General features: G+C 40.8%; 2 protein-coding genes across 5 annotated transcripts in view; one reads left to right on the plus strand and one right to left on the minus strand.

The window, feature by feature from the left end:
* Positions 1-9,314, minus strand: part of myo9aa (myosin IXAa) — an 80,589-nt gene extending 71,275 nt beyond the window's left edge. For all 3 annotated transcript variants that reach the window (XM_067248521.1, XM_067248522.1, XM_067248520.1), the window contains exon 1: positions 9,061-9,314. The gene's annotated coding sequence lies outside the window, so the exon portion shown is untranslated. The remainder of the gene's footprint in view (positions 1-9,060) is intronic.
* A 232-nt stretch (positions 9,315-9,546) lies between these two features.
* On the plus strand, positions 9,547-11,616 carry senp8 (SUMO peptidase family member, NEDD8 specific). 2 transcript variants are annotated; one of them, XM_067249247.1, is made up of 2 exons: positions 9,547-9,645; positions 10,112-11,616. In XM_067249247.1, exon 2 carries the CDS (start codon positions 10,152-10,154, stop codon positions 10,788-10,790), a length of 639 nt encoding a protein of 212 aa, XP_067105348.1. In that variant the 5' UTR covers positions 9,547-9,645; positions 10,112-10,151; the 3' UTR covers positions 10,791-11,616. The 2 variants fall into 2 exon arrangements, with proteins under 2 accessions (XP_067105348.1, XP_067105349.1); XM_067249248.1 differs by having other exon boundaries at positions 9,617-9,645; positions 10,061-11,616.
* Positions 11,617-15,295: the final 3,679 nt, after the last annotated feature.

Genomic DNA, 15,295 nt, shown 5'->3' on the forward strand with positions numbered 1-15,295 from the left:
TCCTCAATGTAACTAAAGATTAGTTCTCCTATCCCCATCTGCACACACTGTGGAGATAATCATGTCTGATGGAAGTCTGACTGAAACACAAGGGCTATATTAGATCCCTCTACATTCTTTCTATAATAGGAACATGCTAGCCTTTGCGCTAAAGGTGGAACAGGTGGAACAACTGTGTGGATAAGCACTGGCAAAAAAATATGGGTCTTGTTGAGAGGACTGGGACCTTGTTTTGAAGGCCAGGTTGACAGTTCCATGTGTCATTGCTAAATTAAGATCCTCGTTCCAGCCATGCACAAGCTATTATTGTTGTAGCTCCACGAGGGTACGAGGAGACTGTGGTGAAGGATGTAAATTACACAGTGCACTGGACCCATCCAAGGACATAAAAGGTAGGCCAATTCTATAGAAGCAAGTTGCACTAAATCACTGTGCATTCAACTCAAGAAAAAAGCAATCTGTGCCATGTCTAACCAATATCAATCTGATGTCTAACTCATGAACAAGATGATTCTGTCAAGACTGAACTGAGTTCAGGAAAAAAGGTCTGACCCATTTAGACATAGGAGAGTGGATAAGGGTAATTTCCAATTTATGCAACCAGACAAAGGTGTCTTTGGGAAGTTAAAAAGGTAAAGCATAAGAACTTAGTGTTTGTGCTTGTTTAAAAAAAGCCTACTGTCAAATATGAAGGCAGAAAGAAACCGCAACCACTAATTTTCACAACCTTGTAAATTGTAGAACATCAAGGCTAGGCTACTGTGGATAAAGCTCTTTGAGATGAACACCAAAGGTGATAACATGAATGAAAATATTTTGAACAATAAAAGCAGAAAGCATTAAATGAAATAAAAGGGCACAATCATTAGGCACCATCAATATTTAATGAGGTGTGACCATGTTCTGTGTTGGTAGAGGGGGAACATTCTTTTAATGCACAAAAGAAATTTTGGTGCACTTCAACCACACAAAACCCCCAGCCCCATCATCAGTCCAGTAAAGGTTCCAGAAAGGAAATGCTATTAATAACGCTAGCGAAAGTTAACATAAAATAGAATGCTGGGGAGACAGAGCGTAAACAAGACCACTCCTCCATGGTCGCCATGGCAAAGCCCTCTTCCTGCATCCACACCCAGGACAATGACCCCGGCATGGGCGAAACAGGAAGAGTGACTCAGGGGGCTTCTCCATAACAACAGTGTGTCCTTGTTGGTGAGTCTGGTTTTCACTTTCTGCACATTGTAAGGAGTCAATGTCCAAAAACCTTTCCAGGAGGTCTATTGTCCGGAATGTCTCCAAGAAGGTTGAAGACGTTTCTACTTTTGAAGACTCTAGAAAATTGTGCAATGGAGTTGCTGTTTTCTCAGATTAGAAATCATAGCAAACATGGCGCTCTCAATTTCCTGTATCTGTAATTAGATACAGACTATACACACAAGTTTGAGAGTATGAACTTCAACAGGCAGATACACTGTCAAAGAAAGCATTTCTACATACAAATAGTGCTTGCAAATGCCAGAGATAAGCCATAGGTGTCCTGTAAAGTGGCGGGTTCTAGTAAAGAAACATTATGGATTGACAAACTGGCAGAGGGTCCATGGGTCCATCAGAATGTGAGCTTTCCTTGAGAACTTCCAGGATCTATTCCCAAGCTCCGGCATGGCAGAAGCCGTAGTCTACGTGGGTCTACAAACACCCGTCAGAAACCAGGGGAAGTAGAACACTTACCACAGATCTACCAGGCATTCTATCTCACCCTCTACCAGGTTGCCACATGTCTGCCTCTGTCTGTCACTTACTGTCAGGAGTTCACTGCTTGACAGTCACATTCTGGTAATTCCTATTTTGTTGACTCATCTTTCTATTTGTTGTAATTCATCCCCATTTCTCTTAAATCACTCTCCCACTAGGTTTCCACTAATTTCTTTAATTGCCTACAATTTATGTCAAAGTGTGCTTGTATTCATGTATGTTCAATAATGAGTGCAACAAGACAACCCTATTCATAAAACACTTCCATTTAACTCCAGATCTTAACAAAAACAAGCAAACAATACTAAGCTTTATTATACAAATAAAAAGGTGCCAAAAAAAGAAAAAAACGAATAAACATGTTACAAGAAAAAATATCAAGGAGGAGCAATGTTTTGCAAAGTTGGGGAGGGGGATACAGAGAAAAGAAATAAGGAAGCAGGAGGAGACACTGGGAAGCTAGAAGATGCCAATGAACTGGATTATGCACAATCCATTTACCCCTCAGAAAAGTGGCCATGAGGCCAAACGGTCCCACACAGATACCTCTGGCCTGGGGGCAAGGCAGCTACCAGAAGGAGGGAGGGAGGGCACTACTGGCCAGCAGGCTGCTTCCAAACCCACTTGTTGGCAGAGATATTGCGGAGAGATACAGTCATACTATTCACATTCACAGCCATACACACACACACACACACACACAAGGCAAGACAAGCACCAAACGATCGCCCTCCTCATCTCTTTCATAGCTGACTGCTGATATGCTGTTTGATGGCTGCTGTTGGTGCTCCCAAATCAGTGTGCCAGAGACAGAAACTGACAAAAACCCTCCAGTAAAGAGCAGCAAAAAAAATGGCTCATGACTCTTCAGACAGAAACGGTCATGACCAAGTCTAGCACGTTTAAAGATACTCAGTAAGTTTTATACCTGAGGGAATGAATACTGTTAGATGTAAACCCCAATCATCATGGTCAATTAATTCTGTTGAAGATGATCAAATTAGCTGCTGGATGATTCTATTGAGAAGCATTATATAATGACACAGTGGGAGGACTGTCTATGTAATCAAAGGCAACACCATTTGCCTCTGCCGGACTTGATTCAAAAATTAATTGTTTTAAAATGGTTCTTCTAGGGAGTTAACAAAGACAATATTTGGGACAGAATGAAACTGAAGATTACAATTAAGTGAGTTAAAACCAATCAACCAAAGAGTCTACAAAATCTGATTTGTTTTCTATCCCAAGACCCCTGGCTTGAGGTTTGAGTGATACCCAACAGAAGACCCAACAGGTCTTCACATTAGGATTTACATTTAGTCATTTAGCAGACGCTCTTATCCAGAGCGACTTATAGCAAGTACAGGGACATTCCCCCCGAGGCAAGTAGGGTGAAGTGCCTTGCCCAAGGACGCAACGTCATTTTTCACGGCCGGGAATCGAACTGGCAACCTTCTGATTAATAGGCCGATTCCCTAACCGCTCAGCCATCTGACCCCAAGATCCAGTGATGCCTCCAGTGCCGCCTGGAGTATGTGCCGACATTAGTCCCTTGGTTGTTCTCAATTTCAAGGACTAGACCAGTAATTCACTTCTGTCCTGAAAATCTGATTTGGAACTGGAATTTAGGCTTGACCGGCATTCAAAAGGTCTGGGGTATTTCATGTACATGGAACAATGCCAGGGTCCAGCATTTGATTATCTACTGAGATTGATTCATGTTTTTTCTATTTGATTTGAACATCAAAAGGAAATGGCCTTTTTGAAGTAATTTCTCTTGCTGGACAGAACGCAATGCATTTAGAAAGGTCCAAGAAACAAAGCAAACTGAACATATATTGTTTGAGAATTAATAGGTCTACATGATGTCATGTTGAATGTTGCTAAACATCAACATGACATCATGCATATGTCTTAAGTGGTATCTACAGTACAGTTATAGCAGTAATTACTACACAAAGTGTAAACGTCAAACCCCGGGAATGAGTGCTAAGCACAAGGTAAGCACATCTTCTTAACGCATTAAATTGAAACGTGACCTCCAATTACTGGGCAATGTTTAGCATTATCTTGAGCCTGTCAGACGAGGATGGGGGCTGATGGTTGATTGGCTGACTGGCTGGCTGGAGCAGACAGTCACACTTTGAAATCGGAGAAGGGTGGTGCCCTGGTGGGTGGATAAATATGGTAAGGCCTGCACTGGCAACAATGGTGTAAGATTCACTTGTGTGAAAGTATGGACTTGTACCTGTACAACCTGGATATGGAAGACAGTTGTGAGGACTGAGAAAGAGTTGCAGTTCTTGTGACAGTTATGAGGCTTGTTTGTCCTGATTAGTTTGTCAAGTATCAAGGTTGTTTTTTTCCCATAGCCTTAACTTATTCTTGAAAACGAAAAGTTACTGAGATCATCACCTAGCTTCAACAGTTAGCCTACAACATCCAATATACAGTTACTTGGGTTCAAAAAGGTCCTTGCAGTGCAGTTTCCCCTCAAGACCCCCAATTTTAGGGTAGCTTTCCACACTCACACGAGACCCACCTGACATAACACATGGAACTTTCTAGTTCAGTACACTTGCAGATAAAGAGCAGAAGTATAGGTGTAGGAAAGCACATAGAACAACCAAAGAGCAATTTAACTATTAGCTGGGATAAACTAACAAATCTACAAAAATTCGATCCAAGATGAAGACATTTGTCTTAACACTCAGTCAATCAGTGAGTCAGTACATCTGTTAGTCCATCAGGCAGTCTGTCAGTCTGGGGAGGATAAGAGATGCAGACAGTTTGAGGTGAACAGACGCTAAAAAGAGAATCTAATGACGCTAATGGTTTCAGTAGCCTGATTGAGAGTACTAAACAATCAGCAGAGAAGCTGCACGGCAGAACTTTTTAAATGCTGACCTGTTTACAAGTACAAGTTTTTTTATTTGTATTACTTATAATACATGGGTGCCAATGATTCAACATGCATGCATCTTTGCAATGTCCAGATACTTCCAATTGAATTTATTGATTAGAGAGAATAGGGTATAAATGTAGGCCTTGTTTCCCATACATGTATTAAGCCTAGTCCTAGCCTAAAAACATTTTCAGTGGAGAACTTCATTCAATTTTTCTCTTACTTCAGGATGAGGCTTTATCCATGTCTGGGAAACTAGGCCTTAAAGTCCAGTAGCTAGGCTAGGTGTGTGAGTCAGTATGAGCTAATCTACGGGGGAGGAACTATGAACTGTAGTAGGGCCTAAACCTTATCACAAAGAAATTGCACTACGATCTGCTTCTTGTCAGTAAACCAAAAATCTCCACTTATCCTCCCCTCTTGCCTCACCCATTGACACTATACAGCCCTGGGCTGAAGAATTCCCAAAGGCCAAAACCAAGAAAACAGCAAGCAGGATCGGCATAATGTTCTGTACTTCATACTATATAATCCAACAAATAATTCATTCAATTTATTCAACTATTATTTTGGCCATATTGGTCAAACATATTCTTGTTTATAAGGGTAAAAACGATCAAGTCCTACAAACTGTGGGGGTGTTTCGGGTCAAAAATATGACACTATGACAGCAATGCCAACTATTCAACCTAAACTATTGCCCTCCCCATCAAAGGGCCTGCATTGTACAAACACAGAGGAGCACATGCCAGGAGATGAGCGTTGGACCTGTCCTGTGTGTGGGCCACTGTATGTGGGCCCACTGCAGCTACTGTCAAAGCTGTTTCGAAACACACACACACACACACCTAACCCATTTCCTTTTCCGTCATGATTCTTGCTCTATATACTATGTATGCAGCAGAGCGGGTGGTCATCCTGCAGCACCTTGGCTGAGAAGGTCTCTGAGACTAAAAGGATCAGAAAACAGCCTCTGGTAATGAGGAGATCATAGACAAGAGTATTAAAACTCTGCGACACACATTCCATTTGCCACATTCCTCAAGAGTATGGCACCTATACACTGTAGTACGCCACTCAGTGTTCCTTCCAAACATCATCCATACAAGGTGCTTCTCCAACATTATACTTTGAGTAACTGTACTTTAGTACACAGCCAAGTGTAATGTGTATTATTCCACTACATGTGTAAAACTATGAAGACTAGCCTGCTCAATGCAACCTAGCAGATCTATGAAACTCATCATGCCATACCTCAAAGCTAATTTGCAAGGCATGATGAAGCACTGGCTTCAATTAACTTGAGGGTCATTTTCAGAAGTAACTTTCTCTACATATACCTCAAGCTTTCCGGTCATTGTTTTAACATATGAACTAAATCATCACATGGGTTTCTCTACAGAGAAGGATTTAAACACAAAGGCTTGGCCTACTTCTCATTACAGAGGCTGCATTAGATGCTAAAATCTAAGTACTTTGTATTTAACACCATCTGACCTAAAGTAGGTTACTAGCTCATATGCTGGGTCAGGGATAGGGCCTACATTTCTGTAAAGTAAAACTAAAACTTCAAAAGTTAAATAAATATATTTAATACATTGCAAAGCAAGATACACAATCAAAATGTTCCTATGATACATAAACACAATTCCTTGTTATTGGGTCTACTTATTTCTATCTAGCCCCAGCCACTGCAAGCACCATGGGGTAATTGGGGGGAAATGCCGTGGCGAGGGGGGAGCCTTTAAGGCTGTAGCCTCCTCATGTAATGGCCCTTTGAATGGGGGTCTTTGTTCAGCACAAGACAAGCAGGTTCCACTTTAATGACTTCATGTGCATGCCGATCACTTACGCCACACAATACCATCATAGGGCAAAAATACTTTTTTTTTGTTCGCTAGAATCATGTGACTTTGCAGTCATGGACCGGGGGGGGGGGGGGGGGGGGGGTGTAGGGTTAGTTTTTTTTTTTTTGCATGCAAATTATTGCAAAGAAAATTTGCCCTTGCATTTACTATTGATGTCCTTGACTAAGCTGATATCAAACCTATTTCCCTGAACTGTACAACACCCCTGTGCTAGACCTTTATTTTTTTCACCCCTGCCCCTCAGATAGCCTGAGTCCACCACTGTGAATTTGCATTAATTGATTCCCTCTACACACGCACACACACAGGTGCGCACAAACACAAAGATGAGAGAGCAGTCCAGCAGGAAGCACCACCGGGGTCATTCTCATTTGAGGTCACGTTGGGTTTCAGAATGTGAACTACCCTCAGTGGGCCATTGTGGATGTGGAAGGCTCTGGTCACAGAAAAGTGTTTTGTTTCCCAAGTTAGCTAAACAAGTTGGATATACCACAAAGTGACATGGTGGCAGAACTTACAGTAGTGTCAGTGTGTTTAGAGCATTTCTCCTTTCCAGTGTGAGAATTAAAAGGTCAACCAAAACAACAGGCTTAAATGGTCAGTCAGTAACAATGGCAGATTCAGTATTCTCCAAGTGTTGCCTCATTAGCTCCAGCATGAAGGCTACAGCTCATCCAACGATAAACCCTAATATATCTTCAAACAGGATGCGTTTCTTTATTAACAAATATCAGATTCATCATTGTAAATGTCTCTAGGAAATCTTTCTAAAAGCCTTCCATAGTACTTCATATCAATTAAGAGTATCAAAAACGTAATTTATTTCCTTTTTTATATCGCCTCAGACAAAGTTCCCTGTCAAGAGAATGACATAATGGGTTATTTTTAGGCCATATGAATATTTCATGATTGAGCATTTCAAAACTGCAGTGATGTTGCTTCTTCTACAGAGTAAGAGCTATATTGCATCCACAGCATCCCATAGAGATGCCACTTAAAGTGAAGCCACAGAATAACTCCATATAAAAACTGTATCTGTATCTCAGTCCTACCTTCTAACTATAAGTCAGGCACTGCTAGAATTCAGCTGAAAAGAACAGCATTATATAGGCAACAATATGATTGGAAAGCACATGTCCAGTGTGTGGTTGTAACTAATTTATCTACCAACCACAGGGAACATCATAAACAGCCTGCGACTAAAATCAGCCTAAATAATGACTAGTTTCCCTGCCATAGATTCTCTTAGTTCAAGATTATGTTTAAACTGTGTCTGGGAAACCACCTGTAATTGTTAAGAGGCTACAGCATTACTACCAATATGATCTAAAGAGTACCCTGTCATTTGTAAACAGCCGACTTCGAAGCAGTGGAGTGTCGGATTTCAATGGGGACCAGTTGCTTGACTCCTGGGCACCACTCCTTCACCCTACAGTTGCAGTTGTAAGTGCCGACCCCTCCTCACATTCCTGTAGGCCAGACTCTCTGCTTCACTATAATGTACTGTACTGTCCCATACTGTGCCAAGGATGGGATGGACAACAACCTATTTTAAACCATAGTATGATCAGAACAGATTTCACATTTAGAAAACTCAAATAATCTACCGTGTGAGGTTGCAATTTTCTGATTGTATAATAATACTCGATTGTCGCTGGCTACTTGGACACCAAAATACTTTTCAAACTCAAAACACCAACATTAATCATCCCTGACAACATATTTCCACTAGCACTGTGCTGAATAATATGGCACAGTGGCATTGATGCGGTGGTGCAGTCTCACTGTCCTTCCAGCTACAAGGCAGGCATGATTCAGCAGCTTCCTCACCCCATTAGACCTCCTCTACTATTCCACGATGCTTTGCAGTCTGTATCGCCTTCACTGCATTACGTTTAAGCAATTCTGGCTGACCTCCACTAAATAATACATGCAGACATTTCCTTGCCCCAGACAAAGCCGTACACATGCGCGAGCACAATTATGAATTGAATTATGACATGGCGTGGACTGCTACACTTCGTAATAAAAATGTAGAGGACAATAAAATGACATTGAACACTCAGAAAGATTAAAGGACATTTTGGTAGTTCTTGAAAGTAAGCCAACTTGGTCGTACAATTTGGACGGGCGCAGGATGATAGCCTACGTGTCAAGATGCGAAGTTGATAACTTCGTCGCTGAAACAGATTTCTTACTATAAGTGGCTTGAAATGTGACACTTAGCTAAATCACCCTGAACGATAATGCTGCGAACTTTCATTAGTAATTGGCTGACGTAGCTGTCTGCAATCTCAAAAAGATAGCCTATATTCACAAATAGTTGTCCAAGCAATCAGACAAAGTAAAGCTAAAGCCAGTTTGCGATGCACAGCCTGTAAATTGAATGTTGGTTACATGGAAAGTGCGCGATGAATGATATTAAAAAATATATCATAGGAATCGTACTGCTGGTTTCGATTACTCTCAGCTTTTACATGCAAAAGCCCCTATACCCTGTATGGGACAGTGACAATTACAACTTAGTTTTCTTACCTTTCTCAGTGGAATATTAAACAAAAAACCTGTGCGCTGACACTAAAGAGGACTTCTTAAGGGAAAGCAGCTCGAGCTTGGATACAATTGCAACTCAATAATTCCCTGGACTCCAAGAAAGAATAATTGTTTTCTCTTACGGCAAAGAACCACCTCGGAAGAAAATCCTTGCAATTCACGACCGTGTCAAAGAATGACGCATTTACATCCAATTTTCTTTCTGCCTAAAAAAATAATTAAAAGCAGTCCTTCCTCGCCCAGTGACGTTCGATGAAAACTCCACTGCCTCTTTTCCTTTGCTAATCAGTGCGGCCTCTCGCATTCGCGCAGTGCGCGCTCACGCTAGTCATGGGCGGAGACAAAATAATGAGCAAAGGAGGATTTCCAGATACGTTAACGTGATTGGATGAATGTGAACATCCCGCGAATCAGAGAACTTGACAGACCAGAATACACAGGGACAACCCACTCGTGCAGTACTGTCGCAAAGAGTTTACAGTCAAAGACGCGGTTTACGATTGCTACTGCTATGAGAGGACAAGGTTGAAGTTTTTGTAGATTTTCCAGTTGAATGTGTTTTAAAAGGTATGTGACATTATAGACTGTACATTAATTATGTGGCGTTGAACGCGTTTCGGACGTCAGTTTACTAGAATTACCATTTAAATGAATACAAAGTGGTGAGCATGTAGCCTTCAACGTTAGCAACGTTAGCCTAGGTCTGCAAAACGCTATGCCAAATCCCCCAGAGAACTTTAACCAACTATTTTGCATCGTTTTGAGACTATGAGGCAGCAGAATGCATTTGGGATAGTTTGACTTGCTCCAGTTTTCTGACGCTGGTTTACAACGCTGGTTTTCGATTAAAACTGACTGTTACAGTGTACTTACCAGCAAGAGATGATCCCATTCTCATCTGTATCTGTGATAGATTATACATTTTGCAGTCTCACAGCAATTAACTTGTTTGTGTCTTACAATTTACATGCAATCCTTATAGTTTGTTAATAAAGTTGATCGTCAACCGAACTGTCTCTATATCTTGCACCAGACTGACCCAGTCCACCTGTCTGCCCAACCCATCTTGAATAATGGATCCAGTGGTGTTGAGCTACCAGGACAGCCTTCTGCGACGTTCAGATGTTGCCTTACTAGATGGACCTCACTGGCTTAATGACCAAGTCATTGGCTTTGCCTTTGAGTACTTTGCTGCTGAGCGTTTTAAAGGCCTTGGCGAAGCCACCATTTTCATCAGCCCTGAGGTCACCCAGTTTATCAAGTGTGCTTCCTGTCTTGAGGAGCTAGCCCTCTTCCTAGAGCCTCTAGGACTTGCCTCCAAGCGCTGGGTTTTCCTGGCCGTCAATGACAACTCCAACCAGACTGCCGGCGGGTCCCACTGGAGCTTGCTGCTCTTCCGCCGTGATGGTGGCCATTTTGCCCACTACGACTCTCAGAGTGGGAGCAACTCACAACATGCCAGACGAATCGCCAGCAAGCTGGAGACCTTCCTCTGCACTGGGAGAAAAATAGCTGTCGTGGAGGAGCCCTGTCCCTCCCAGCAGAACAGCTATGACTGTGGCATGTATGTGATCTGTAACGCAGAGGCCTTGTGTGAGAAGGCGAGAGTAGACGGGTCACCTCGGCTGCCGGTCCAGACCATCACCCCGGCCTATATCACGCAGAAGAGAGCTGAGTGGAGCAAGCTGATCCAGAGAATGGCAAAAAGTTGAGCTTCATTACCCATTCTTCCTTAACTTTTAGCTTGTCAAAAACAGCAAACAGCCACTCCCATGTCTACAATAAGTCAACGAATGCACTTCCTATTAACAATGCTGCAAGATATTCCCTGTCACAGCCAATGTATTAAAAATAGGTTACTAATCTTTCAGATTCATATAACAGTTATACTCGTCATATTGTTGTGCAGATCTTAACAGTACTCTGCTGCCTCAATCTTTCGAAGGGTATCCTTTTAGAATGTCCTTGTTCAGTGCAGCAAAGGAGGCTAGTAGTACTGTTTAGCTGTGCTCAATAATGTGAATAGTCTTCTGTCAAGTTGAATCATATTCATAACATTTACACACTGTACCAGCATGCTTACAAAAACTATTTTAACAATTTCATCCTTAACCGTATATTTAATGAGGGGTAGTTGGTACATCTTGAGAAGGAGACTGTCACTCAATGTTTTTCTTTTTCTTGTTTAGAAAATTGTTTACAAGAATGTTAACTCAGGGTCATGTTAAATGAACTTTAATTGACAAAGAATGTTTATTATACAATTACTTTATGTTGAAGACATGTTTAAATGCAAACATTCATAGTACTATTATGAATGTTTGTCTGAAAGAATAAGATAACAGCTCGTTTCATTAGACCTCTATTTAATCTGCGGGTGAATTCTAGTTTATGATTAGATTAATGGATTTATTCTATGCCATTTTGGAATAATACTACAGTACTTCCTGTAAAACATCAACAGCAAAAGTGCCAAATATTGTTTTGAATGAATATGTTAATGGAAAGAATGGTATTTTCAGTTGTAATAAAACAGATAAACACATTTATAAAATAGCTGATGGTTGCTTTAATAACTTTTTGATAAAAGGTACACTCAGAAATATACATCTTACTGAATTCTAAATTCACCTCTAAAACCCTAACCCTAGTTAATTGCAACAAAATGTTTTAGAAGCACAGTTAAACTAAACCAAAGCATTGTGAATACCAATACAAAAATACAGTTGTGCCCTTAAGGGAAGTTGTAACCTTGAATGCTGTTCCTAGCAGACCCAACAGTATTTTGTTTTTAATTGTTGTGAGTCAACTCACTGCTAAAACATACATTTTAAAATCCATATTAACTGGAAAGAGTTGCTATTCTTCTCAACTGTAGAGTTACCATCAGAATTTGACCTTCCAATGTATAAATATTGGTGTCAGGTTGAAGGGCTTACCTTGTCAGCTGTGATGTGAATGTGTAAGAGCAATGTGGAAACTACACTAAAGGTGGGAGTGTGGGTGATATTCTACAGACAGCACACCTTATGTTACCTCAGGGACAGCCTGAGATTGTCCAGTTCAGAGACATTTAAGTGGCAGGCTGCACTGAGGACTCATACAAATGCAACATTGCACTCAAGTAATCCACTTTTGTATTAAGTATACTTTAAGATATTTACAGTCACAGTCAATATGTTAAACTATTGTGACTAATCATTCAGATTTCATAGCAAGATAGCATAGATTTTTGTGTATTTGTTTTAAATTAATATACACTGGTCACTTATCAGCTATCCTGTCATTTCTACATATGTGAAATGGAAAAGCAAACACAGCCATTTGTAAACAACTGGTTCAAGAAGAGGCACTGCTGGTCCTCCACCCTCCCTTTGAGTGAAGGCTCTGTTGCTCTTGTATTCACTCCACTTGGAGATGTGCCACCTTCCAGACCGTTTTGACTGGTCGCCCCCACCCATATACAATCCACGGTCGTATTTCACCAGGAGTGCCCAGACAGACGTCCCTTTAAAAGGGTTACTGGTGTACCTATAAACCACCCAGAGTGCTGTGCCTCTCACCACCCTGGCAAAAAAGTTCATTAGTGGTAGAGCCCTTCACTGGTACTCAGGGTAAGTGATAATAAAAATACCCTGAAAATTCTGTCTATACCCTACTTAAAGTACTGAGGACAAAAACTGTAGACAATTGGGTGTCTTAACAGACTATACTTGCATGGGGATTTACTTATTTGGTGGGGTGAAGAGGTTTTTTCGCAGAGCGACCCCTGTAGTCCAGCTCTCTTTAGATATATATTGACAGATATACTATATTGGGTTTAAATCTTCATATGTCCATGACAATGTCATGTGTTCAGATGTTTTATGTGTGCTCAAGTCTGGCCTTTAGGTTGTGGTATGAACCTGGGTTGAATCTATCCAACAGAGAGGCACCATGGCATTCCATGAAAAAATATGACCAAAGAGTGCCCAAGAAGCCCCCCATGAAGAGCCCTGTATTCATGCAGAAAGACACTCACCACCACACACACCTGACCACTAAGCTTGGCCAAATGGATCTTTGCCGTTTTACCAGTCTGCAGGGTTTATCCCCCGGAGTATACTTAAATCAAATTTAAATGTATTAAATGAGAGTCTAATACATTTTCAGAATACATTGTATTTAATATTTATCAATATTAATCATTTGGGATAGTTTGACTTGCTCCAGTTTTCTGACGCTGGTTTACAACGCTGGTTTTCGATTAAAACTGGCTTTTTCACGGCATTTTCAGAATATTTATAATTTTCTACACAATTGGAAGTATACCTGAAACGTATGGATTTTGTTTGTTAATAAACTTATTGACAACTTAGATATATGCAAGTATGTTTGTACTTATAATTTCTAAATATTCTTTAAATAAAACGAATCCTCTTGGGTCTGGCTGGAGACAGATGTGCCCGTACTCTTAGATCAGGGTATGTATCTTATCACAGCTCTAGGGTTAGCATACTTCCTGGGAGTTGAGATCCTACAAGGTTATTTCTAACATCTCAGGTGTTTCATATTATCTGCTCCAGGGGTCAGATTGGAATGTACCACACAAAACATGTAAACACACACACATGCCCATCCTGCTGCCATTTAGATAAAAGCCACCCACACATGCACACAATACTGTAACAGGTCACGACTTGCAATTCCCTCCAGCCTTATGAACTCTGTGTTGTCCTGTTGGTGCAAGGAACATCTGAAACCAACTACATTAAGATTGAAACCATTTGGACTTCATTTACACCCACATGTGCGCAACTTCACTGACTTGAACATGCAGCATTCTCTTAACATCTGCAAAAGTCCTGAAAAGATAATGCTTGCAGACACTTGTCTTCTAGTCACAAATAGTAATGCCATTAGAGGCATTCTGAAGTCTGATACCATAGGTAATAGCCCTGTCTGCGAGAGTAACACCAGCTGTTAGTTGAGCTACAGCCATTTTCAGAACATAAATATTTCAAAACATCTTTTAGAAGTATAGACCTACTTGCCTTAGATTAGGCTAGCTATGTCCACCAAACAGCTCTTAATATCAATAAACTTAGTGTCAACCTACATTATGGATATGTTGAACCATCTGGTCTGACCAAAAAATAACCTCAAGGCATGACAGAATAACAGTGTGTTGACTAGGTCAGTCTGTCTATATGATTATAAACACCTCATTTTATGTTATATCCCTGGAGTATGAAGACGGATATTAGTGAATATTTCAACTAGCTAGTCTAGCAGGTAACAAGCACAGCTGTTGGATTTACCATTACATGTAGCTACTCACATAAAACCCAGGTGAATATGTAAATGTGCCATAGTAAATAATAAAGATGTATTTACCTAAAAATTGTGTAAGGTACTTGATTATTGGGAATGTGAGAAGGTCTACAGCCTATCCTACAAATGCAGTGTTGATCCTGTTTATTAGTAAAGACTGCATTGTCAAAACCATTGATTCATAATTTAATGTAAATGTCTGCATCAAATGATTTCCTCCCAAATTCCAACAAGTTGGAGAATATTTATTGGTGCTGTAGACCGACACTGTAACCATAATCTCTTAATGTTCATGTTCACACCGTCATGGGCAAGGGTCATCTTGGGAACATTCCAGAACTCACAAGATGTCCCCCAGGAGGAACAGGCTTGGCTGTATTTCTGTCCATCTGCTTCAATTTGACCTCTCTACCCTACACTGCCTCAACCACCACCACTCCATATATTCTAAGCATAAGTAGCCAACCTTATGGTAAGTGGATGCCAAGACACAAAATTAACTAAAACTCAAAATAACAAATAATTACATTCTTTGAACATTAAATAAAAGGGAGAGACATAAAATGAAGCTGTCAAAATGAAATTGTATCGAGCCACTCTAGTTGAGGCTATCTAAAATGGGACTCAGATTAGAAGATGAGCATGATAATGCTCCTCTCAAAGTTGATGGCCACTTGGTCTCAAAGTAGCCAGTTTTAGCCTTGCCTGTCAACCTAGGGTGCTTGTCTTCTCCTAGACAATTATCTGGCAGCATTCCAACCATAGCTAAGAAGAGTGTTGCAGCATGACTACTGGAACCTCAGAACCAGGTGTCCCTCTCTGGCCTGGACCTTCCCTTGATTGGACAGTGGGAACCAATCTATTACCAGTCAATCACATTTGGTCTTAATAGTAGGCTACATAG

The sequence above is a fragment of the Osmerus mordax genome, chromosome 13, assembly GCF_038355195.1.
Source record: "Osmerus mordax isolate fOsmMor3 chromosome 13, fOsmMor3.pri, whole genome shotgun sequence".
Taxonomy (NCBI): Eukaryota; Metazoa; Chordata; class Actinopteri; order Osmeriformes; family Osmeridae; genus Osmerus; species Osmerus mordax.